This window comes from Thalassophryne amazonica, chromosome 23, assembly GCF_902500255.1.
Source record: "Thalassophryne amazonica chromosome 23, fThaAma1.1, whole genome shotgun sequence".
NCBI lineage: Eukaryota > Metazoa > Chordata > Actinopteri > Batrachoidiformes > Batrachoididae > Thalassophryne > Thalassophryne amazonica.
In genome coordinates, this window is record NC_047125.1 from 33,065,729 (window position 1) to 33,092,475 (window position 26,747).

At 40.8% G+C, this 26,747-nt stretch overlaps 3 protein-coding genes across 6 annotated transcripts in view; all 3 read left to right on the forward strand.

The window, feature by feature from the left end:
* Positions 1–5,710: 5,710 nt before the first annotated feature.
* pfdn2 (prefoldin subunit 2) lies at positions 5,711–8,262 on the forward strand. The gene is made up of 4 exons (XM_034164927.1): positions 5,711–5,849; positions 7,255–7,343; positions 7,438–7,561; positions 7,701–8,262. The coding sequence occupies exons 1-4, from the start codon at positions 5,769–5,771 to the stop codon at positions 7,893–7,895; spliced, it is 489 nt and encodes a 162-aa protein (XP_034020818.1). The 5' UTR covers positions 5,711–5,768; the 3' UTR covers positions 7,896–8,262.
* Positions 8,263–8,553: 291 nt separating this feature from the next.
* nit1 (nitrilase 1) lies at positions 8,554–12,427 on the forward strand. Its single transcript, XM_034164926.1, has 6 exons — positions 8,554–8,661; positions 9,889–10,122; positions 11,227–11,330; positions 11,406–11,542; positions 11,621–11,746; positions 11,834–12,427. Exons 1-6 carry the CDS (start codon positions 8,582–8,584, stop codon positions 12,098–12,100), a joined length of 948 nt encoding a protein of 315 aa, XP_034020817.1. The 5' UTR covers positions 8,554–8,581; the 3' UTR covers positions 12,101–12,427.
* A 1,454-nt stretch (positions 12,428–13,881) lies between these two features.
* The window catches only part of clcn3 (chloride channel 3), a 45,867-nt gene continuing 33,001 nt past the window's right edge, over positions 13,882–26,747 (forward strand). For 3 of the 4 annotated variants that reach the window (XM_034164169.1, XM_034164172.1, XM_034164171.1), the window contains exons 1-2: positions 13,882–14,029; positions 23,158–23,339. In XM_034164169.1, coding sequence (XP_034020060.1) covers positions 23,177–23,339 — 163 coding nt within the window. In that variant the 5' untranslated portion in view covers positions 13,882–14,029; positions 23,158–23,176. Of the gene's footprint in view, positions 14,030–23,157; positions 23,340–24,301; positions 24,465–26,747 lie in introns of those variants that run through there. The other variant, XM_034164173.1, reaches the window with a different exon arrangement.

The window sequence follows — 26,747 nt, forward strand, 5'->3', positions numbered from 1 at the left end:
TCTCCAAATCTTTTCAATACAGAAATTTTGTAGTGGTGTTGAGTAAATGATGAGTCATTGTGATTAGGATGGCTCCAACAGTCATGGCTTGTCAGATTGCTTTGGTGCTGGTATAGGCACTTGGAATGTGCTTTTTACAATCAACATCTCAGAAGTCTCAGAACACCTCAGGGGAGGGGCTGACTTCTTGTGTTTGCATATTTGCTGTCTGTGTGCCTGCTTAGCTGAAAGGGCTGCTGATTTGTGCTTAGGTGGATAAATAACTTTACCCTGGGGGAGAGATGAAATTTTGTTTTCTGAATTGTATTGAAATGTACCAAAAAACACACCAAAAGAAAACTTTGTTTTCTGGATTTTATTGAAATGTACCAAAATGTACCAAAAAACACACCAGAAAACCAAAATATATACAATAGGTACAGGTTAGTCACTCACAATGACTAACAGTCCCCATACTGCCATGGAAGGTCTTTTCTGCATTTGCCACAAGTATACCTGTTTCATTTCAATACAATTCAGAAAACAAAATTTCATGTCTCCCCCAGGGTAAAGTTATTTATCCACCTAAGCACAAATCAGCAGCCCTTTCAGCTAAGCAGGCACACAGACAGCAAATATGCAAACACAAGAATGTGGCTAGCCAAGTCAGCCCCTCCCCTGAGGTGTTCTGAGACTTCCTTGTTTACATAACAGAAGTAGTTCTCCACGGGGGATCTTGGGGTCATTTGACTCTCTGTGGGCTTTACAGGTAGAAGAGAAAAGCTTGGACCTCCCAGTGTTAATGTGGAAGTGTGTCAGGATATAGCTGAAAAAATAATGAGAGGCTGCCCATTTTTTTTTTTTTTTTTTTTGCCTTCTTGCTCTCGGTCGGGACGGTCGCATTTTTCTCTCCTTCTCCCTCCCCAACTTTCCTACTACTGTAGCGTGTTTTGTCTGTGAGGCTGCCAGCCCTGCTCCTCTGGAAAACAACAAAATGGATCTGATCAAGTGGTCTCTGAACGCAATTGATACTATTTTTTCCACAAGACACTCGGGAGCGGAGGACCCAACCTGTCCTGTCAGGACACATGTGGCGGGTTACGTGACAGCTGGCGGAGGTGGCAAGTCATGTGCCTGTACACGTTGTCTGTGGAGGACGTTGAAGATGTTTACTTATTTGGAGCTGTGGTGACCAGGTTTCTGCTGTGTGGGGCAGCCATAGCACTGGTTTACCGGAAAATTAAGAAGGTGGAGACGGCATTAATTGGCCAGTCCAGGCTGCCCCACATGATTGATTCGATTGGAAGGGTAGTGTCAGCTCAGTCGGCGGGTGTCAACCTCACGCTGGAATCCATCTCGGGGAGAATGGCTGCACTGGAAAACCGCTTTGATCGTCAGTAAGACCACATCTCCTCTATTCAGATGTATTTGGGAGCCACTCAGACTGTGGAATCTGCCAGGCGTCTGTTAATCTGGATATCTATTTGGTTTCCAAACACCAGCTGTCCTTCAAGGCCGCTGGGATAAAATCCTCCCCCTGAGGAACACTCCTGATAGCCTCGCTCCTCGTCTCCCCCGCCTCTTCGTCTCCCCCCTCCCTCCCTCCCTTCCCAGTCCTGAGATGTTGACTGTGGGACCTTGAGACTCTGGTGGACTGATTCAGGACTGGGATCCCCCCAGGATGGACAGATAAGGCCTGTTGATGGCGCCTCACGGGCGGCCTTCCGGGCTGTCTGTCTGGACACTGGACACATCCAAGTCTCGGCTGTCGTCTGTCGTCTGTTGTGATTTGTTTTTTGTTATGACTGTTTTTCTGTGCAATGGGGTTTTTTTTGCTCTCCAGTGGTGCTGCATGAGTTAAACACAGCAGCAACGGAGGTTTTTCTTTTCCCAATTCTTTCGTTGTGTGTGCTTTTATATGTGTTCATGTACCGGACCGGCTTATGTGTGTTGTTGTTTGTTAAGTGTGTCATGAGGCCGATCAAGGTTTGCTCAGCCCTGCTCGTGACCTAGGGCAGGGATATACATCTGGAGCTGGGTCCCCGGGCGCCAAAAAAGGCGACCTCTGCTCCTAACTGGCAATTAGGATGGGTAAACATGCAGTAAACACATTTCATTGTGCAGGGAACATGTTCCTATGTGCATATGACAATAAACTCCTTTTGAATCCTTTGAATAAAATATGCTTTTATAAGTATAGTTTTCAGATAAAAGCACTTTCTGTAGCTAAAAAAGAAAGAAGATGAAGAAGTGGTCTTCAGAAAGTCTTTTTCCAAAAACGTCTTTAAAAAGAGGGGTTGTCTTATAATCAGGGTTGTTATATTTGGAACAATTTGGTATATTCTACGTGCATTTCATGATGCCAAAATGTTCTGATGAAGAATTGTTGATTGACTTTTGAAAAATTAGTGTAGGTAGGTTGAAATAAATTTGAAACAGAAGTAAAAAGTAGAGATGTCCTGATTCTATCTGGGCATTTTATGAAAGGTTGAGATCTGCTTGAACCACTGCAGTTACTTCAACTTGCTCTTGAAACATTCATTGAGACCTTCAGATTTTGGATCTTATTGGCAATTAAATTTAAGATGTGCCACATGTAGTTCTACAACAAATACAGTAATAATAGTGACATAACAGTAACAATAAATGTGCACATACGATATGCAGTTTAGTTTGTCAAATCAAAGGCTGCAGCTTTTTAAGATGCAGAAAACTGCAAGTTTTATGTTGTGAATGAAAACATTAACGACGCTGTTGTGATGTATTGACGAAATGTTATTATTCATTTGTAAAATGCAGCACAGTGAGATCAAGACATCAAAAACAGAAGGATGGTGAGATAAGTGAACATAAAGTTGAGTCAACTGAAATCACTGAATGAAAATGTAGCGGAAACTGAAAGGACGAGGTTCATATTCATATGGAGAGATGAGCAGGTGCTGCATGAGTATGACACGGTGTTAAAATATAAGATAAGTATGAATATGATTTTCCGAATAAGACACTAAAGACAGAAACTGGGAAAAATGCTTTTAAAAGAAAAGCAAAACTGGCCCTGAGGCCCACTGGGGTCGTTACTTATCCTCCAGTAAGAGTCTCTGACTCCTCTCGGATGCCAAGGCTGGTGCCCATTCACAGCTGGGTGAACTGAGACAATCTAGATGAAATATCTTGTCCAAGGACACAGACAGACAGTGTGACCGGGAATCAAACACCGAGCTGTCTGCTCTGTATGAAATGTTCTCGTAGCCTTGAAAAAAGGCTGTTGGATTTCTGCAATACCTCTACTTTTATAATTGGTCCTTCGACTGGTTCAAAGTTTCCATATCTGACGTCCATTATGATAATTCAGTCCCTCTACATACATTTAATTTGACTTTAAAAGGGTGAGACAGAAGCTGCTCCCATCACATCTGTTGTGATTAGCACCATATGGACTAGTAACGGAGTGACGGCGGTATAATGTGTGTGTGTGTGTGTGTGTATATAAATAAGTAAATAAGTGTTTGCCGCAGCTTATAACAACATATAGTGAAGATAATCTTGGTTAAATATGTAATATTCAACAATTATTTTCAATTACTTGTTAATTATAAATTAAGCTGCGCCATAAAATGGTAGAAACTAATAAAAATACCATCAGACTTTTATAGAGCCAGACATAACAGCTTCAAATAGAATATTTGTCTGTTTGAATTACAGATAAACCAATTAATATCTATGAAACAAGCTCTGCTTCACAATGAATTGTTTTAAGTTATTTGTCAATGACTTAACATGTAAAAAAAATAGCATTTAAAAAAGTATTCATTTTTTACACGTATATTTGATATATTAATCATTCAGCACATTAATAATTGTGAGTGGCACCTCTATGTTTGGCCAAAACAAACAAACAAATAAATTCGGTTTACAGTCATCGTCACTATAGATAGATAGATAGATAGATAGATAGATAGATAGATAGATATTTCCACTGATTTTCTGCATCAAAATGCCTTAATTATGAAAATGCACTAAAGTGATCACGTGACGTTCCACGGGGTCGATGGAAAAAGTTGTTGCGGCTCAACGTCGATGTAAAATATCGATCACACACGCAACAGCTGCGTTCACACGCGATCGGAGCTGACAGCTGCAGACGCGCTGTCTATTCACGCGCACGCCGCTGTGTGTTCGCGCGGTTACGTGCACAAATCAATCACCCGGACGAGCCGCGCGCGAGCGCTCAAGGAGAAAATCACGACGAAATGCGCACGCGAGATCTGACGCCGGTAACCGTGTCCCGGATCAGATTAGAGTCTGAGCTCCGTCTGACATCACAGGAGGTTCTGAGGACGAAACCCGGTGCGTGCGGCGCGGAACAGAATAAACATGAACGAAATTAAAAGAGAGAGAGACAGAGAGAGAGAGAGAGACCCTGATACTGACTCCTCTCCTCCGCTTCTTCTTCTTAATTCTGAGCAGCACCTGCAGTCGTCCCCCCCCTCTCTCTCTCTCCCATCTATCTCTTTGCTCCCCTCTCTCTCTCTCTCTGCCCCTCTCTCTCTCTCTGCTTCTCTCTCTCTCTCCCGTCTATCTCTCTCTGCTCCCCCCCCTCTCTCTCCCCTCTCTCTCTCTGCTCCCCCCCTCTCTCCCCCCTCTCTCTCTCTGCTCCCCCCCTCTCCCTCTCTCTCCCATCTATCTCTTTGCTCCCCTCTCTCTCTCTCTCTCTCTCTCTCTCTGCTTCTCTCTCTCTCTGCTTCTCTCTCTCTCTCTCTCCCCTCTATCTCTCTCTGCTCCCCCCCCCTCTCTCTCTCCCATCTATCTCTTTGATCCTCTCTCTCTCTCTCTCTCTGCTTCTCTCTCTCTCTCTCCCCCTCTCTCTCTCTGCTCCCCCCTCTCCCCCCCCCTCTCTCCCATCTATCTCTTTGCTCCCCCCCCTCTCTCTCTCTCTGCCCCCCTCTCTCTCTCTGCTTCTCTCTCTCTCTCTCTCTCTATCTCTTGTGCATGGGGGGAGGGGGGAATGTTAAAAAGGTCAGTCATATGGTCCATAATGACACTGTTGAATGGCAACTTTCAAAGAATCTTGTGTGAAAAGAAAAGGTTGGACTCCAGCGTGTGCCCATAAAACCACTGGAGCAGATTGATGCAAATGCATTTGACGCGTGTCAAGTTTTATTTCAGGTTGAGACCACTCATAAACTGAGCGCTTTCACGTCAGAGCACTTCCACATTTGATTGGTTGCCTTTATAACCACCGATCTCTTGCTGCCAGATTGTCTAGGTTTGTCCTGCTCTCTCATGTTACTATCTCACAGTGTTTTTGCCTCTGTTGTCATTTTGATTTCCTGAATACACAAATAAACTAAAATTCTGTCATGCTAAATTATGCAAATTTTCATCATTTTTCCAGTATTTGATCCATGGCTGACTATATGCAACAATAAGGGATCAAAAAGCAAATAAGATGTTTCACAGTTATCCTTCTATTGTATGATTTTCCTGTCCCCTATGACTCGTCACATAATGTTGCTTGTTTCTCTCCATCAATATCAAACTGACCACACGAGAAGGCCAGAAGCTGGACTTGGCTGACAGAGACTGTTTGACACGCATGCCTTTTTGGAGCACTTTATAGGCAATGGGAGCTTATCCTCACTTCCACCCCTGGCTATGACAACCTTTGAAACATAATCCGAGGTAAAGTTGCATCGCTATCTCTGCCATGAAGCTGAAAGTCCCTGATTTTCACACAGGCGTTATTACCAGCTGCCTGGGGTCCTTCTCGGCAGCTACACCTTACCAAGATGGCAGCGAACAGCAATAGCACGGTCAGTAAATCCAGCAGCTCTTCTGGAGGCAAACCTTGTGGTCCGTCAACTGAACAGGTACCAGAACTTTCACTTTAGCCTTTATCGTACGTTCCGTTCTTCGTCCGCGTCAGTTTGTCACGACAGCTAAAACAGGAGACATCAGCCTGCGGCATGGCTAGCTGAAGGTAGCGTTAGCTAGCTAGTTAGCTAACTCATCAAAAACGGTTTTTGTTAACGAACCGTCGGAGTGCGTTTAAATGATCTCACGCCTTTATTGGAATGGTTGGATTTCCGCTCTTATATTAGGCGGCAGTGGGGAAAATCTATTTTAACCTCTGAAGACCCAGTTTCTGAAAGCTAAGATACGATGAGTAATCACATCACGTTCAGCAGCTACGGCTATAAAACCAGCTTGCACAAACCAGTTTCTGTTTATAACTACATTTATTGAAACAATACTCAAATTGTTTATATGTTAGTGTAATCACACAGTTGAATAGTATAACTTTTCTTTTTCTCTCAAATCTTATGTGCAGAGCAGGTGGTTCAGTGGATACGAAGCTGCGGATCTGGGTTTGAGTTCCACTCATGCTGCTTTGTGTACCATGACAGAACTCTGCACGGAGACCAAAATGTGGTCATATTTTTCACTTAGTGTCTATATGAAATCTCAGAACTGTTTTTCAAAACGGAACAAGACACCACAACATAAACAGTAGAGCGTAACATGAAACGATAGACGTTTTTCTATCATCGTCTCGCACAGCTCTACTAAGATCTCATACTTTCCATCTCTCCTTCACTCTGACGTGTCTGATACTAAATTGGTGATGTCAAAACTCGGCAAATCCCAAAAATTTCACTGCATTTAATATGTGACTTCAGCCTATCAGCAACAAAGAACAGAATGAAAAAACCTAAAGTATACACAAACACAAATCAGACAAATTTGGGATGATATGGAAAATGCAACTTAAAAAAGCAGCATTTCTTGCATTTACTTTGACGTCTTGTTTTTCCACCACATAGTATGAACCCAAGATATTTCATGTTTTGTGTGGTTAAACTTAATTTCTTTTAATATACATCCATTCCTGCTTTAAGACCTGCAACATTTTCTAAAAAAAAAGCTGGAGCACTAAAATTTTCACCACTTTGTAATGTTGCATTCCTTCTCGCAACACTTAAGACATTTAAGTGTTCATGATACAGAGATGAAGTGTTTCAGGTGTTATTTTTGTCCCATTCTTCCTGCAAACACGCCTTAAGCTGTGCAACCTACGAGGTCGTATTTTTTCATGTCAAAATGCTCCACACATCCTTTACCAGGAAGAGGTCAGGACTGCAGATGAAATGTTGTGGTTCTTTTTTTTTTTAGTAATGACTGACCCAAGTGGAATGTTGGTTTGTGGGGGCACTTGGGACAAAGACGCCGTTGTGTTGATTAAACTCAAATCTGCATGTTTATCACTGACTATAGGTGGTGGCAACATTTCAGAGGATGCGACAAGAACAGCGCAGTATGGCTTCGAAAGCTGCAGAGTTGGAGATGGATGTTAACGAGCACAGGTTGGTGGCTCATTTCCCTAAATGTGTTCCACTCCTTAGATCTGATAGAAGCAGGTTTCTTTCTCATTTTGTGTTTGTGACACTTTTGGTCCAGCTTAGTCATTGACACTCTGAAGGAGGTGGATCCTTCGAGGAAATGCTTTCGTCTGGTAGGAGGGGTGTTGGTGGAGAGAACAGTAAAAGAAGTTCTACCAGCCCTAGAAAACAACAAAGAACAGGTAACGTATCAGGAAACAACAACAAAAAAGTAAAGGAAAATAGTAATTTTGTTGTAGGCAAAACACATGACAGCGTGTCAGGTGTCTGAACATTAATTAACTTATCACAAAAAGGTAACATGTATTTTTGTCCCTGCAGATAACGAAAATAATCGAATCCCTCAACGCACAGATGCAGGCTAAAGGTCGGGAACTCACTGAGTACAGGGAGCGCTACAACATTCGTTTGGTCAGTGAGGGTGACGGGGAGATGCAAGCCCCGTCAGCAGAGCCAGCGACAGCAGACAGCGAAGGAGGCGGGTCCAAAAGTGCAGCCAGCGTTTTGGTGTCATAAGTTCGTAATGACGGGAAGACGCATCCATTTCTGCAACACTGAAATTGGAGGCGGAGTCTCACCATGTAGAAGAACTGGTCCTGGAAGGCTTTTGTCTTAATTAGCAAGAACTTAATGATCAAACTTTGGGTTTGTTTAACTGTAAAGCTTCTTCAAAACCACTTTGTGTCCAGTTTATATATGTAAAAAGAAAAAACTACTGCTGCCACACTTTAGTCGTGATAAATCTTGTCTTTGTCTTTTTTGGTCCATGCCAGAATTGTTTCAGCTTATGGTGACATTAAAGGAAGGACGCGGCTCATCGGAGCGGCGGTGCTGTGTTCAAAGTGATTGTGATTAGCTGGGATTAAAGAGTGTTACAGTTGCACGTGGTTGTGTGGTCAATATTTAACAGCTGGAGTTTTTCTGTTTTATTTCCAACCGCTGTCTGCGTCATGGTGTTTTTCTGTTTGTGTGCAACATATTTTATTAGAAGTGAGCAGCTTTCTTTTGGGGGGGGGGGCTCTTTCTTTAACATGCCTGATTCTTGACGCAATTAATATTATTTTATTAATAAGGTGGACAGCTTTGATTGTGTTCTGCCAAACTTTTGCTTTATACTCCAGCTCAGGAGATGGCGCTATTTTGCCAAATCGCCGGTGTGCAAATGAGAAGAAAATCCAGTCGGACGTTTGTCAGCCGTCTTAATGTTCTCTGTCAGGAGCGTTTTAGCAAAGTTTGATTCTTCTTACGGAGTCTGCAGACACAAGATCAAACTGCAAAACAGGTAATTGTCCTTTTTTGACATTAAGCCAATAGTTTTCCTGGCAAACAGCAGGTGCTAATGAACTGTTTTGGACTATGAATACTTGAATTAATGCCATTAGATACCTTAATTTCGGGTCATTGTATTAAGTCAGACATTTCATACTTGCAGCTTTCTCAGTTTAAATGTGTCCATTTGTGCCTGTTGAGTGTCCAGCTGTAAGTCCAGACTTTGAGGATCCTTGCTTGTGCTGCACCTCACAAAACGTCTGGATCACCTGCACTTTGTGATAATTTCACTGAATTGGCCTCTAGTTATGTGCGTTGCGCTCTGGACCTGCCCAATGTCACGGATAGCAACCATGCAGACTGACAGTGGTGCAGCTCCACTTGAAAGTAGCCATCTGTATGATGTGGGCGTGTCCTTGGCCTTTTCCACTTGCTGGGGTCCTCAGCAATAAGGTACCTGCATCCTTGGCCACCTTGTTGTAGATCAGTGTTTACCAATACTGATTCTGTGAGCACAGAATATTGCACAATTTCCATTTTATCCAAAAGCAATGAGGAATGGAAATGTGCAGTATTGTTCGTCTTGTGGACCAGAATTGGGAATCATTGATGTAGCTGATGTTTCCTCACAATGTCAGTGATCCTCTGAAGAGCTGATGATGTCCAGTCCTCACCTTAGGTTGCTGTCAAAACCTCACAGTCAGACAGGAAGAACCAGGACCTTAAAGACTTGGGCTTTCATACTGCTTAACAGGTGCAGGCATCTCCAACATCTCAGTCCAGAGGTCGTGAGCTTTTTATGTGTAAGCTCCTCCTGGGTGACTCTCCATCTCTAACACTTAGGACCCAGATACATGAACATTGTTACAGAGATAAGTTAAAGTCTCTAAAGTCCAACACTTCCAGCATGTACAGGTACGTCTGAGGGCCCAAGTCCAGGAAGTCATGGACTTCATCCCTTACATTATATATATATATATATATATATATATATATATATATATATATATATATGGTCTTTGTGTGTCATTTTTGGAAAATAAAAGATGGTGACATATATAATTGATGAGACCTGATTATATTTTTTCCATCTTAACACGAACCATTTCCTGGGATTTGTGCCTTTAGTTGGACCTTCTGAGAGGCCAAAGTGAGTTACTGAGCTGCCAGAATGTGTCATGTTAATGATTGGGTGTGGTTGACATGTATTGTGTGCAGTCACACTATTTTCTCTGCACAGGATGTGCACGTTTCCTCACGTGGTGGCTGCCATCTGTCAGCTGACTGCAACTCCAGACAAAGAGCAGAACTTCAGCACCTGTAAGCGGTTGGTGGAGGAAGCCAAAGAGCGAGACGCCAGCATGGTCTTTCTGCCTGAGGGCTTCGACTACATCGGTTCCAGCAGAGAGGAAACATTGTCGCTCAGTGAGACTCTGACAGGAGACACCATCAAAAGATACTCTCAACTGGCCAGGTACCCAAACTATGTTACCGGCAGCAACAGCGGTTTGCTTCCAAGTTTTTGTTAAAAAAAACATTTCTTGATGCAAAAAAGAAAAAAATCTTCTGGACACTCAAAGATTGCATGCCTCCACCAACCAAGAGGACAGTCAGATTTTTGTTTTCTCATATCTTTGTGATGAGTAGGTTTGACTTTATGACATAATAATACAGGAAAACAGTTCTTACCCCCCAAAAATCTCAATGCATTTGGGAATGGATTATTTTCTGTATGTCATCACAGGTTAAATGTATTTTATTACTATTATTATGTCATAAAGAGGTTACAGTAAGTTTTTTTTCTCCCCTTTATGAAATGAGGAAGGAAGGTTATTTATTTTTCATCCTTTTTCCTATATGACATAATGTAAGAAGCTGAAGTTTTCTTTTATGACCTTAATGATGTCGCACAGTAAGAATGTTTTGCATTTTCTAAGACAAGAATGTTGAGTCATGACAAAAGTCACACACATTTCCTGGCTACACCTTTGGTTCCAGGTCCATGGCAAAATTCAGTGTGGTCTTGTTGGCCCATATTCAGCCCCTCCCCTTTTTAAAACATTTTTCCCCCTATGTGACATCATAAAACAGAAAGGTTAGGTTTCCTGTTATGACTGTAATAACTGAATCAAGTCAAGTCTGAGAGAATATGGTGGCGTCGCACTTTGCCGCCTACACAACACCACATGACTGCCTTGGGTCCTGGATGACAATCACCCAGGCGGATAACTGGTTCATCCCCAATTCCCGGAAGCAACTATGTATCTGCTACAGCCAGGTGGAGCGTGGGCGTGTCCTTGGCCTAATGACATCATGTGGCAAAAATATTAGTATTTCCATTATGACACCATAAAGTTTTCCCCCCGTGTGATATAATAATTAAGGGATGTTTGACGACATAATGCTGAAAGTAAATTATCAACACTGAATCAAACCATGGTGTCATCAGATAGTGAGTCAGAAACAAGAAAAAGGAGACATCAAATCAGACATCTGACCTTCTTCAGCACTCGGTCCGGGGCGGTTTTCCTCTGTGCTGTCACCGCGTTCTGGATGTTTTTAATCGGTTTCTCTTCAGGACGTTGGAGGTGTGGCTCTCACTTGGAGGCTTCCATGAGCGAGGACACGCCTGGGAGACGGATCGACGAATCTACAACAGTCACATCATAATTAATGATAAAGGTCAGGCTCATTCAGTCATGTCTCACTCTTTCACCCTGTAACCATACTGTGAACATTCTTTCTTCACTTCTACAGGTGACATAGTTTCCATTTACAGGAAGTCCCACCTGTTTGATGTGGAGCTGCCAGACAGGGGCGTATCCCTCAGAGAAAGCGCCTTCACCATACCTGGACCCTCCCTGGTGCCCCCGGTCCAAACTCCCATTGGCCAGGTGTGGTTTTGTCGGCTGCTAGATTCCATCCAGGGGAAGTGGCCTGGTATTGAATCAGGTTCTGTCCACTTTCATTAGGTGGGTTTAGGGATCTGCTACGATCTCAGGTTCCCCGAGTTATCGTTGGCTCTGCAAAGGCACGGCGCCGAAATCCTGACGTACCCATCGGCCTTCACTGTAGCAACAGGAGCAGCTCACTGGGAGGTGGAGTCATTCACAAAACACAGAGCTGACACACACAACACCCCGACGAGCATTTCTTCAGTTCACTCAAGACATCTTTGTTCCCAGGTGCTGCTCCGTGCGCGGGCGATTGAGACTCAGTGCTTTGTGCTGGCGGCGGCGCAGGTTGGACAACACCATCAGAAGCGTTCGTCGTATGGCCACGCCCTCGCGGTGGACCCCTGGGGTGAGGTGCTGGGCGACTGCAGAGTGGAAAGCCCAGGCCTGATAACGGTGCCCATCGACCTGGAGAAAATCCACAGCACCAGGAGGAAGATGCCGATCGAACGGCACCGCAGAAACGCCGGATTCTACCGGAGTCTGGAAGACAGCTGAGGACAACAGAAGTGCAAAAATACAAAGTGATTTCAGCGAGCAAACTCAATCAAGTGCACAGTGTGTAAAGTTATTAACTCACTGGAAAAAGGAAAAAAAAACAATTTAAATGGAAAACCTATTGCGGTAGTGATCACTAGAGGGCACTGTTGATTAGAAGGTTTAGGACATGAGGAAATACCAAAACATTCCTGTGTTGATTAAAGATTCCTCTTTTTGAATTAACTTAAATACAATAATTTTAATTTTTGTGTCTGTGCAAAGAAAATAATGAATTTGTCTGTCGATGATGAAAACTAAACTTTTTTTAATTAAAATGGTTAGAAACTGGATCCTGAATGCTCACCCTTTACCCCCTAAAACAAGCAGGAAAACAGGAATATATAAGATTTAGAATATCATGATGATAAAATGTGCATGTTAATGGATGAATACATTAAATTATATAGAGGTAAACACTGATATTAACTTCAGGTTTTATTTTTACATATTAAATGGAAGAAATGCACTTTAATTTGGAGACATTGGCTTTAAAAGCTTCATAGAATCTATTCTAGAATCTATTCTATATATATATATATATATATATATATATATATAAATGAACCTGCATTTGTGTTTTGGAATTTAAAAAGTTCTGTGTAGTGTTTGTAAGCAGTATTTTCTTTATGTTCAGAGATGCAACGACATTCATGAAATTTGAACGAAAAAGAAAAAAATTATTACAAAATTCAATAAAACTAAAAAGCTATTAAGTCTTAAACTTTGTATCCTTAAAGATTACAGAGTAAAAACATTGGTGTGTTTTGTGGCTGCAAATGTTTATTTTCATTCTTGTTTTTCATGATTCATTTTGTCTGGAAAAAGCTGAATTTTTTTTAAATCATATTTTCTTAGAACTCTAAGAGATAGCTTCAATTTATTTATTTTTTTTCTGTCCAGACACCAACTTGCTAGTGTAAATCCAGTTAAAATGAGCAAATCCTGTTAAAATGCGGACATTGTCTCCTACAATTTCAATTCAATTTATTTTCAATTTATTTCATTTATATAGTGTCCAATCACAACAAAGTTGCCTTGAGGTGCTTCAAACAGAGCCGGATTAAAGATTTTCTTTAGTGCAGAAGCAGCAAACACACCATCTGCTTCTTTGGCCAATTTCCACCAATTTTTGTCTGTGGATGAAGATCGACCCCATAAGTGCCTCTGAAGGGTTAGTTTTCACAAATATCAAGGCCACTGTGGTCAAAGGTCAAAATGTAGATATACCCCGATATACCCAGCCGAAGGTTAATCATTCGAGGAAGGTCAAGGTCACTGAGATCAATGCCCAGAAATTGTATTCTAAAAACATGATCACATCCTTGTATAAACCTGCCCCAGTCTGGGAGTCTTCTAAATACAACTTCTGAACTGGAATTTGGGGTGAGGTGAACTACCAATTTATGAGCTTGATCACAGATATTCTTTTAAAAAACAAATAATCCGAAAAATTAGTTTTCATAATTTTTATCATGATTATTTAAAATTATTAGTTTCATAACACCAGTCCTGTTATTTATTATTAAAACATAATTCTATTTGAACATTTTATATTGTACTGTTACTTTAAGATGCATAGTACTAATATGAATTAGTTTTGTAGTATTTTATAATCACTACTGTTATTTATTGTTGAAAATTATTATTTATTATTTAAATATAAGTATATTTTTAATTTTGTGTTATGGTTGAATGTGCTGACGGAACCGGAAGTGGACTGAGCGACACCGGAAGGGGCCGGAGCACGGAGAGAGGAAAGATCATCACTGTCATCATCATACACATGGGGACAGTGTCCAATTTGTTTGTGTATACGGGAAAAATATTAACTTACCTCGCGAAAAGGATGAATTGTCGCGTCCGGGCTGGAATTGTGGCATTACTGAGGTAAGCTAGTGCTTTTTGGTGCTCGTTGCTAACAGGTGCTGTGTGCTGTTGCTATGGAGGTTAGCTAACGGTCGATGGAGTTGACCAGCAGCTGCCCAAAATTTACTTGGCATCTTTATTTTAAGATGTTGGGAAGTCCCAGGTGGATTTAGACCCGCATGTGAGGCTACTGCCAGAAGTGTTTAAAGGCTGCTGTGCTAACTGCTAAGTGTGTGTATGTGTTTTGGTGCAGCTGCAGTCAGATGATCTCTCACAGACTATTTTAGACGCAAATAAAACGCGTGCATGATGCGTACATACTCTGACAGACCGTTTTAGACGCATATAACAGATACACAGGTAAACGTGGATAGGTTAAATGGGTGATGCACATTAGCACCTAAAACCAGAAGAGCACCTGTCAGAATGCAAACCTCTCCTTAGGCCCAACAGGTGTGGGGTTTGGTGTTGGGAATAATATTCCTGTATGTTTGCAGTATTTTTTTTCTTGCCATTACAAAACAGCAACACCAGTTTTCAAAAGTTTCACTTGTTGGTGTCTGACTGACAGGCTTCATCCAGATCACAATGTCTAAAAATGATCACATTTAATTAACGTCCACGTTTCATAGGTGTCTCCTCTTGGAAAGTTTTATTGCGCAGATTCTCGTGGCAATCAGCTGAAGATGTCGCATATTATCAGACAAACTGTGGGAATCTCTTCTGTGGACTTCGACTTGCCACGTTTTGCACAATAAGAAGCTTTTTTAAAAAAATATCAAGCATTCAGAGATGCACACAGTTATATGTATTTTTCACAATTATTCTGTTTATTGTTTTAATGAATGAATGAAAACTTTATTTCGAACATTTGATACAACAACAATTACAAGATAGATCAGTAAAGACAACAACAAAAAAGTTCCTACTGTGTACCCAACATGTCCGAAAAGGGGTAGGGTGAAGCATCAGCTTATTTATCCCTACCCCTTCTTCCCCACAACCAGTAATACCCTTTGCCACATATACACATAGATTCCTACACACCTAAACTGATATATATATATATATCAACATACACACACATATATATATACATATATACATACACATACATATATATACACAAACATAAATATACACCTACACATACCTGCTTACATACAAAATACTATATATTTACAAGCCGAAGCAAAAAACAAAAACACCCTAACCCTCATTACCCTTCCTCCTCCCTATACCTAGAAAAAAACATTTTTGTACCGCTGTTTGAACTGGTTCATGCTTGGACATTGCTTGAGCCCCACTCCCAATCTGTTCCACATCCTCACCCCACAGACAGAAATACAGAAACCTTTTAATGTTGTTCGTGCCCACTGATGCTTTAAATTAAATTTCCCCCTCAGACTGCAATCCCCTGATCTGTTAAAAAACATATTTTTAATATTTGCTGGAAGTAAATTGTTTATTGCTTTATACACGATTTGTACTGTTTGAAAATGAACCAAGTCTGTGAATTTTAAGAATTTGGATTGTAAAAATAGTGGATTTGTATGATCTCTATAGCCAGTATTATGAATAATTCTTATAGCTCTTTTCTGCATTACTGATAGTGATTGTGTTGTACCTTTTATAAGTATTACCCCATACCGCTGCACAGTACTGTAAATATGGTAAAACCAGTGAGCAGTAAAGAATGCGGAGTGAGTTGTGGTCCAGAATATGTTTCGCTTTGTTTAGAACTGAAATGCTTCTTGACAGTTTACTTTGTATATGTTTTATGAGTCTTCCAGTTTATCTTATCATCTATTATCACCCCCAGAAACTTATTTTCATGTACCCTTTCAATATATACCCCCTCGACTTGTAACTGAACCTGTATGTCTGTATTACAATAGCCAAATAACATGTATTTTGTTTTACTTAAGTTTAATGATAATTTGTTTCTGTCAAACCATATTTTCAATTTTCCCATTTCTATACTGATCCTCTTCAGTAACTCCTGCAAATCCCCCCTGAACAAAAAATGCTTGTGTCATCTGCAAATAATACTAATTTTAATATTTTGGAAACATTGACAATATCATTTATATAAATTAGAAACAGTTTTGGACCCAATACTGACCCCTGTGGGACGCCACAAGCATTGTCCAAGCATGATGATGTATATTCCCCCAACTTCACAAACTGTTTTCTGTTACTTAAGTAGCTTCTCACCCAGTGCAACACTAACCCCCTAATCCCATACTGTTCAAGTTTACTGATTAATATGTCATGATTGATTGTATCAAAAGCCTTTTTAAGGTCTATAAATATTCCAACTGAATGTAATTTGTGGTCTATGGCGTTTGTAATCTCCTCAACTGATTCTATTAATGCAAGTGATGTTGAACTATGTGCTCTGAATCCATATTGACTATCAGTAAGTAATTTATGTTTATTTATGAATTTGTCTAATCTATTATTGAATAACTTTTCTAATAATTTGGAGAATTGTGGAAGCAAAGAAACAGGTCTATAATTTGTGAAGTGGTGTCTATCCCCAGTCTTATACAGCGGCACAACCTTAGCTATTTTCATTTGATAGGGAAATTTACCGGTTTGAAATGATAAGTTACAGATGTATGTTAATGGTTCTACAATCCATTCAATGACCTGTTTTACCACCACCATATCAATTTCATTTAAATCGGTAGATGTTTTATATTTACAATTATTCACAATGTCTATAATTTCTTTTCCATCCACTGCTGTGAGGAACATTGAACAGGGATTTCTTTCTATGAGATTATTATCCCAATCCTCAGGTTGGGAATTGGGAATTTTTTCTGCCAAGCTTGGTCCAATATTTACAAAAAAAATTATTAAAACCGTTGACTACCTCATCCTTATTTTCCTTCTTGACATTATTATCAATGAAATACTGAGGGTAACTCTGTTTTTTATTACCATTTTTGATAATGCTATTTAATATATCCCATATTCCTTTAATATTGTTTTTGTTATTATATAATATGTTACTATAATATTCCTTCCTACATACCCGTATAATATTAGTTAATCTATTTTGTATTTCTTATATCTATTTTCTGCCTCTTTAGTCTTTAGTTTTATGAATTCTCTATACAGTGTATTTTTCTTATTACATGCATTTCGTAACCCTTTCGTCATCCATGGTCGAGCTTGGATTTTTTGTTTTCTGTAGTCTTGTTTAATTGGACAATTTTTATCATATAATGATGTAAATATTTGTAAAAAAGTTTCATATGCACTATCAACATCACTTTCACTGTATACCTTTTCCCAGTTTTGCTCCTGTAAATCCTTCTTTAGTGTGTTCATGTTTTCCTCTATCCGCACTCGCCTGTATTTTATTTTCTCCTCTGGCTGATTCCGCCGATGGTTTCTATTATAAACGATGAAAACTGGTAGATGATCACTAATGTCATTGATTAATAATCCACTCACAGTGTTATTCTCAATATCATTGCTGAATATATTATCAATTAAGGTAGCACTATGGGATGTAATTCTGCTTGGCCTGGTGATTTTTGGATATAAACTCATACTGTACATTATACTGATAAATTCATCTGTTATTTTATGCTTATTTGGATTGAGCAGATCAATATTTAAGTCACCACAAATGAACACAGTTTTTTGATTAGTTTTTGAGAACATTTTTCCCATACAGTCAGTGAATGTTTCAATACTAGATCCTGGTGCTCTATATATACAGCTGACTAATACATTTTTGCTTTTTTCTTCACATATTTCAATAGTTATACATTCTAATAAGTTATCAATCACAGTTGTCATATTGTCTGCTATTTTATAATCCATGTTCTTATCCACATGATCATACTAATCAGAATTGCAGAACTTTATTTTTAATCTGAAACCTAAATTAAACATATGAGTATATTTTTTATATTTTTTTCGTATATTTTTGAAAGTCAGACGGAATGTACACAACATGACATGATGTAGGAAAGTGATCAGATTTAAGGGTCTTTCTTTTAATGCCACCAGTATTTTTCTCCAAATATGTGAACTGTGGTTCATTAGCTTTTGAGTATTTTCAGTGGCAGACAGAAAAAGAGTTAAAACACAGGGTTAGTTTTACTCTAAAACTGCTTCTTATCTACTTATATATGCTCTGGCTTTTGAAATATTTGTGCTCTTGTTGTTTTCAGTGTTAGAAGTTGTAGTCCTGGTCATATTTTGTCATTCATACATTTCATTTTGAAGGCTTCATTTTCCTGCAGATTGATCTCTTAATATCAAAGTGCTGCTTTTACATTTGTTGTTTATTTATTTTTTTTTACATTTGTTGTTATTTTTAAAAAGCAATATATAATGCCAGCAAAGGGTAAAATAATTCACAAAGGATGCTGTGAAATGCAAACTCTTAATATACTTATCAGTGTCCCACTCACGTTTTTGGCATCCAATTTACCCCCCCCCCCCCCAAATATTGATTAGTGGGAGATAACAAGTTGGATAACTGCACTGAGGTGAGTGGGAGACTCAGATGAGGAGTATCATTGGCTTTGTGAGGGAATGTCAACTATGACATTTTGGCATTGTGGTACATTTCTATGTGTGTGAACCAGGAGACAAAGGCCAAGCACACGCCCACATTCCACCTGGCTGCTGCTGACAGATGGTTAATTTCAAGAGGCATAGAGGGATTGGTTGTCTGCCTCGGTGGTTGCCATCTAGTACCCTGGTTGGTTCTGTGGTGTGGTGGATGTGGCCATGCGTGGACCAGTGCACCAGACTTGATGTTTTTTTTTATCTACATTATAACTGTTTGAATATGTTTAAGGGCAATAAGGTTGCAGTCACAACAAAAACAGCAAATATGGCAACTTTATCATGTTCTTCACAGTTTCTTACAGTAGAGACGGAATTAACGGCACCACTGACTGGTGTCACAAAAATACAGGCTCTGCTGCTTCTTCAAGAGCTGTCATTGTTTATTTGGTGACAAACTGAGCCGCAGTGTTCTCGATCTACCATCCATCCCTCTATTCACTCGCTCGTCAAACTCCTTTCAGAAAACGGTCATTTTTCCTTCTGCTAATGAGGTTTTAGATGTTTGTTTATTAGCGCAGCTCCATAACAGTAACAAATTATGTAATAATCAGTAACTCATGATTTGGTTCGGATCATGCGCTTGTCATACCACATGGTAGTTTACCCACAATAATTTAGTATTCATTTAGTTTTTAATTTTGTTCATCAGCACTCTGTCATAAAATAAAGAAGGTTTTTGTTGTTTCTTTTCTATGTCTTTGCTTTATGAAAGATATTTTTCCAGCTTAATATTTTTGCACAGTGCTGTAGTTGCAGAATGTGGTCTGGAAGAGGGTGATATTTTTTTTTTTTTTTGTATGAATCAAATCAGACCTGCTTAGAGGATTGTGCGGCCTGAGTGGAGGTATGTGGTCTCCAGAAAACATTTTTTTTGTTAGCAGTTTTTTCTTTCCAGTTGACTTTTTCTTCACTGGCACTTAAAACCTGCACGAGCTGCCTAACAGTTATTCAGAGAGTTAAAAACCAGATTACTCAGTGGTAAATATAATTGTTTGTTGATAAATTTGTCATATTTGCTGAGACAAACACGCATGTGTGTTGTTTTATTACTTTGGCTTCTGATTGGCTCCTTGTCATGTTGCATGTTGCACTGCGATAAATATGTTGGCCCCCTGCTGTTTGTACAGGACGTGTGCACACTTTATTGTCCGTTTTCACGGTGAGTCTGATTATTTGTGGGAAGGCAAAATGCTGAGTCACATCCCGGCAACAGTCGCCTGGGTAACGCCTCCATAGTGACCAGTGGGAGGGCGATGTGGTTTCTGGCGGCTCAGATAGTTGCGTAACATCACTGGACTCTGCTTTGTTGTTTTGTTGATGATACCCTTATCGTGTCACACACAAAGCCACACCCCCTCTTCTCATCTCAGCTCTGTGCTCAAATTCCAAAGTGAAATCCACCTCCAGCCTGCCCGTCTGCCTGACATAATTATTGTTTTGTTTTGTTTAACTTAAAGAGAGTAATGAGGGAAAGCACGAGGATGTGTGCTCCAGACTCATAATTATAGTTATCAAACAACGCCAGCAGAAAGAAACGTCAAGCCTGATTGAATTCGAGTGTCGCGTTTGTAAAAAGATAATTCCACATTTAACACACATTCTCCCTCTAACACAGGGGTAGGCAACCTGTTCCAGAAAGAGCCATGAGGGTGCAGGTTTTCTTTGCAGCCACTGACTCCACCAGGTGATTTCACTGATTAACTGATTCCATCTGCTCAAAGTGATATTAATCAGTAAAATCACCTGGTGGAGTCAGCGGCTGCAAAGAAAACCTGCACCCTCATGGCTTTTTCTGGAACAGGTTGCCTACCCCTGCTCTAACACATTAATTTGCTTCTGTTAGCATTAACGCAGCAGGAATTGGCACGCCTGAAGTGACCCACTTGTTTTTTTTTTTTTTTAATGACCACAAAAGCAGCAACAGGGTGGATTAGTGGTTAGCACTGTTGCCTCACAGCAAGAAGGTCATGGGATCGATTCCAACCTGTGACCTTTCTGTGTGGAGTTTGCGTGTTCTCTCTGTGTTCCTCCCACATCCAAAGACATGCTTGTTTGATGAATTTGGTGACTCTAAATTGACTGTGGGTGTAGCTGTTTGTTTGTCTGTATGTGACCCTGGACAGGAGTATTGGGACAGGTTCATCCTTTCCCAGTACTACTATTGATAGCGGACACAGAGTCAATTCAATGTGCACTGCATTTTATTAAATGTATTGAGGTAATATCACTGTGTGTGTGTCGGGGGTGTGGGGTGGGGTCGCCGTGTCAAGGTAGGTGTGCCGTATAGTTTCCTGCTTTTCTTGTCCTTTGCCAATCACACCTATGATATCTAGAATATCTCTAGAGAGGTATATCCATCTGTCTCTCTATTTATTCTCATATGTATTGATTGAATTCTTTGTTGGATGAGATACTGGGAAGTTAATGAAGCTAATCTTTGTGAATCACACACATCAGGTGTTTGTATGAATATACGTGCTGTATATCTGTCTTTTTTGTATAGATGTTTATATTTTTAAATTAGTTTGAAAATGTTGGCATAATTATGAAAACATGATGTCTGTGCCCTAACAAGATAATTAATGACAGAGAAAATATTGTGTGATGATGTGGACATCATGGGAACGATGGCAGAGACGCTGCATTGTGTTTCCTGTCTGCACTGATTTGATGTCGCCCTGTCTCACAGTGAATCTGTGTGATTGTGTTGCCTCAGAGAAAGTCGATCTGTCCACTTCCCTCTGTACATTATGGTGTTTATGCTGGCAAGGAATTAATGTCTTTAATTTCCCTGCTGGCGTTTGGAAAAGTGATGTGTTGTATCACTGTCAGAACATTGTTTCTGAAATAATTTAGTGGAGACGAGTGACTCACTGTAACGCCTCACGTCTGAAGTGGAAGGTTACTCTTAAACATGGCAAACATTTCAGTACCATGAGACGAGGGATATGTAGCTTTTATTTTTCTGTTGCTTTGGGGAGGCAGCCAGAATGTAGGATGGCAGCCTGGTAGATATCTTAATTTTTAAGACTCTACGTGGCCTGTTGAGATCAGATTACATTTTGGTGTAATTTCCACATTCTCCACAGGGTGGTGACATTACAGAGCAGGTGATGTGCTGCATATTGATCTTTATTTTTTGCTTTCGGCCGTCAAGAATCACATTATATTCATACCAGCGTTCCTGTAAAACAGCTGAAATTGAAAATATGATCTCATAAATAAAACCCCGAAGTCAAAAAAGTTGAAAATGCTTTTCTAGCTGTTTTGTCGCTGTGGGAGGGTGAATAGATTATTGTAGGAGACACACTGAGTGTTGTCCAGTGTTTTTGGCATTTTCACTCATTATTTGTTTATTTGTGGACCTTTTTTTGTTGTTGGTCTCCTGTTATGACTCAAAAGTTAAACATCTGTATTTGGGGCAGTTCTCAGATTTTGTCCTGTAAGATTATCAGTTAGCCAGGAAACTCCATCTGAAAGCACAGTAAGCTGATACACAGTGTGGCATCCATCTGTCATCCGTCATCCATCAGCAATTCAATAACGTGACTCTGCTCCTACAGTTATGGTCTGTTTTGGGTAAATCTCCATGGTAACAGAACTTCAGTTTCAGCAAAATCTGGCCATATTTCAGCTTGCAATTTAAAAATTGCTCTGATTGTAATTCTGTTACCATAGAGTTGCCAGTCTTGTATAAACTGTTCCCCTGTTGTTACCATATTAAAAGTTGTGCTCACGGTCATGTTCAGTGTTAAAGGTCAGATTTTATGGCCACTTCTTGAATTTCACAAAAATGATTGCTCGTCCTGCATTATCGTGGACTGATTTAGATCAAACATGCATTTTTAGAAATGGGGAGAATAGTATTGGAAATTGTAAGAGCAAATACTCACTTGTACATAAAGTAAGTAATTTCAGTTACCATGATGCGGTGAAGGTTAGCTGTACCATGTCAAAGCAGGCTTATTTTTTTCATGTTTTTCTCCCATCAAAATGTGAATGATTTGGGTTAATTTTCTATCTATTGCATAAACTGATTTTTCTTGCCCTGCATAAGCATGTTATTGTTTTGTGTTAATGACAACATTGCACACCTCAGATGAAGTAAGAAATTAGTTGCCAGCAGCACTGCACCTGCTTTGGTCCAGAAATCATAAAATGCCAACATAACCTATTATTAAGTTGTCAAATTATAGAATATGGCAATTGCCATTCAAAGTACACTGTTCTGTTAGCAGAAATGTGTTTTTTGTAACTTTAAATATGGCGTGGGGTACTGTAACATACTGTACTGTTTTTTTTTCTCTTCATTTTCCAGTGTACATGATTATGATGTGATTTTGGAAAGCCCCCCCCCCCCCCCCCCCCCCCCCACACACACACACACTCCTTCACTCTGTGCTGGTCCCTCTCTGCACTTGTGCACATTTGTCAGTCAACTCGCTCACTCCGCCTTGTAACGGGTTACGGCATAAAGCCTCGTCACTTCACGGTTTGGTTTGTGTTTCTGTGCCGCTCCCCTCCTTCCTCCTCTCCTTGTCGTCTAGGGCATCGGCGTGTTGCTAAATGGAGTCGGAGCAGCTGTACCACAGAGGCTACTGCAGAAACAGTTACAACAGCATCGCCAGTGCCAGCAGTGACGAGGAGCTGCTGGATGGAGCCGGTGTCATCATGGACTTCCACACCACAGAGGATGACAACCTGCTGGATGGGGAGGCCGCCTCTCCAGGTAGGGAGCTTACACTCTTTCAGATGTTCACTTCCCAAGATTTTATTAGTCTAGCACCTCTTCCCCACCAAAACCTGGCCTGTGGGCCTCAAACTGAGTAGCCCTACTTCATACAAAGTGTTTCTAATACTGAAGTATGAACCAGCAGGTTGGACCTCAGAATTGTGAAATTTACAAAAAGAACAATCCGCTGGCACCAGATAGCCGCAGTAACCTTGTTGTTCATTAGGTTTAGAAGCGGTTAAAGGATTGTTTACATCAGTGACGTGTAAACACATCCTGAGTGTTCCTTATAGCTTTAGTCCTGATTGCCTGTCAGATGGACAGAATAGAAACTTTTCATTGTTAAGACCAAGCGTTAAATGTTTGGCGTCAGACTGATGGTGGGAGGAACAGATGATTTGTGCCTCTTTGATCGTTCTGCTTTATAGGTCTCGTTATCAGTTCACATTCTTTGGCTTTGGCCGTGGTCCACCCACTCCTTTGCCTGTGTAGATTTGTTCTGAGCTGTCAGGCAGTCAGGGTGGTGGGTAGGCGTGACAGCACGGACTGCTTACCCTGGACTGTGGTGTAAAACTCTCGGCGGTCATACCCGACATTCTAGTACTGGCACGTGTTTTGTTTATTGAAGCGTCTCAGTGGATGAATATCTGGTATGGGGAAGGTCAGCGGTTCGTGTGCTACAATGGTACAGCTGGTGTTTCATCATCATCTGAACTGCAGTTTGTGTTTCTTTGACAAAATAAGCTGAATGATTGCCGCTTCTTGTGACTTCCCCTTTCAGCTGTCTGTCTGCAGTCATCATCGTCAGAGAGGACACATTAGAGTCTGGGCTTTGTAGCAGAAGGAACTTGAACACATGCTGTTATGCAACATATCTTGGCCACGCCTAGCAGTATGGTCAGTCCTGACATACGTGTGACACCCGGAAGAAATTCCCACAAACCAGTTCCACTGCAAGCCAGCGTGCGCTAACACAGCGTGCGGTTGTTCTGAAGGGGAGGGGTGATTTTCATGGCTGTCTTTGTGAAGCCCTCTTCTGGGTCCCGGGTCCAGTGTCAACATTCTCCACTCGCTTGGACTCTGGTGCTGAAACTTGAACTTGGGTCGGAAGCAGCGTGGGAGGTAAGCAGAGCAATGCTGTGCTAAAGTTTGGTTCTGGAATCAGACCTGAACTCTTTGAAGTTGTTGGATTATGGAGATGTTTACAGTTTTAAGCTTCCTGGTCTGGTTGCACTGCTTTAAGGTCCTGATTGGGACTTCAGCCGTGATTGGTGTGACATGCCTCTCATCACCTGTGTCAGTATTCTCCACTAAGACCACTGCTGACAGGTAGGGGGTGCTGTAGGTCTGATAGGCTGTCAGTTCATCATGACTGTTGGTACCGGTGAGATTTGACGGTGAAGTACCCTGGGGTCTTCTGGTGGTGTGGTGACAAATGTCTTCTCTGCTTGATTTCACTCACGCGTTATTCCCCCAGTGATTGTTTTGAAGTTTACTGATCCTGAACTGCAGCTGAGTTCTTCCTGACCATCCAGACTTTAAAACAAACACATAATACGTTTCACCTCAGTGTGCTGCAACAGGACACAAATTCTACAGTGCATCCAGATGGTGTCTCACATGTTGTTTCACATCCTGTCTGTAGCGAGAACACAGATGAGGATGACTGAGTAACTGCTGACATAATGAAACTGGAGCCACTTTTGCTGGTTGTGTCTCCCTTATGCTGTTGTTAAGGACATATGCCCCCCCCCCCCCCGAAGACAAGTCACGTGTTTCACTCGAGGTTCTAGTTGAAATATTTTCAGTTCAACATACACACCATTACATGATTTGCAGAAAGAACTCAAACAAATCACATGACCAACAACTACCTCCTGTTTTTCACAGTTCAGCAATTTGTCAGTAGGATTACTGCATTTTCTGGAGGATAAATAACAGGGTTTTTTTTTTTACTTTTTGTTGCGACTTGCATACAGAAAAAAAATCATGTTCAGTAATAATACAGTAATAACTAATTTTATAGGTCTTTCTCGGGAGTCAATACACTAAACAGAATATTGCAAAAGAATAAACGCCAACAATAAAAAATATACTACAGCAATGGACAGAAATTCCAAATTAAATATCTGGTTAAAAAATTACTCACCTTTTATTTTCTATTGCTGTGGTCCTGTAATCCGTGTTCACCTGCTTCAAATAACATTAAGCAACATGCACATTTATTTTTCCATCTTGTTTATCCATCTTTTCCTTTTGGTACACACCACAGGCTGAGGACTTCCTGCAAAAAAAAAAAAAACAAAACAAAAAAAATCCACTTTTCACATCTACATCTGTGTTCATCTGATCATTTTTTTTCTGTCCAAACTGTGTCATATAACATCCAGTATGTTGTCCTTGTGTTAAGTAACAGCATAAACTGTGGTGTGCACATGCTACTGAATTCCTATCCATTGTTAAAGTTGCTCACAAGGAAATGCTGAAACATACAGAAAAAAGTGCTACTCTATACTCTGCAAAATCTTCTTTGTCTTTCGGCTGTTCCCGTTAGGGGTCGCCACAGCAGGTCAGTCGTTTCTATCTCACCCTGTCCTCTGTATCTTCCTCTGTCAAACCAACCACCTGCATGTCCTCCCTCAGCACATCCATAAACCTCCTCTTTGGCATCCCTCTTCTCCTCCTGCCTGGTGGCTCCATCCTCAGCATCCTTCTCCCTATATACCCTGGGTCCCTCCTCTGCACATGTCCAAACCATCTCAATCTCGCCTCTCTGACTTTGTCTCCAAACCGTCCCACCTGAGCTGTCCCTCTGATATGTTCATTCCTAATCTTGTCCATTCTTGTCACTCCCAAAGAGAATCTCAACATCTTCAGTTCTGCCACCTCCAGCTCCGCCTCCTGTCTTTTTGTTAGTGCCACCATCTCTAAGCTGTCCAACATAGCTGGTCTCACTGCTGTCTTGTAAACTTTCTCCTTCACTCTTGCTGATATTCTTCGGTCACAAATCACTCCTGCCACCTTTCTCCACCCACTCCATCCTGCCTGCCACTCTCTTCTTCACCTCTCTACCACACTCTCCATTACTTTGAGCAGTTGTCCCCAAGTATTTAAACTCATCTACTTTCACCACTTCTACTCCTTGTAACTGCACTATTCCACTGGGCTCCCTCTCATTCACACACATGTACCCAGTCTTGATTCTACTGACTTTCATTCCCCTTCTCTCCAAAGCATATCTCCACCTCTCCAGACTAGACTCAACTTGCTCTCTACTCACTACAGATCACAGTGTCATCTGCAAACATCATAGTCCATGGGGACTCCTGTCTGATCTCATCCATCAACCTGTCCATCACCACTGCAAACAAGAAAGGGCTCAGAGCTGATCCTTGGTGTAATCTC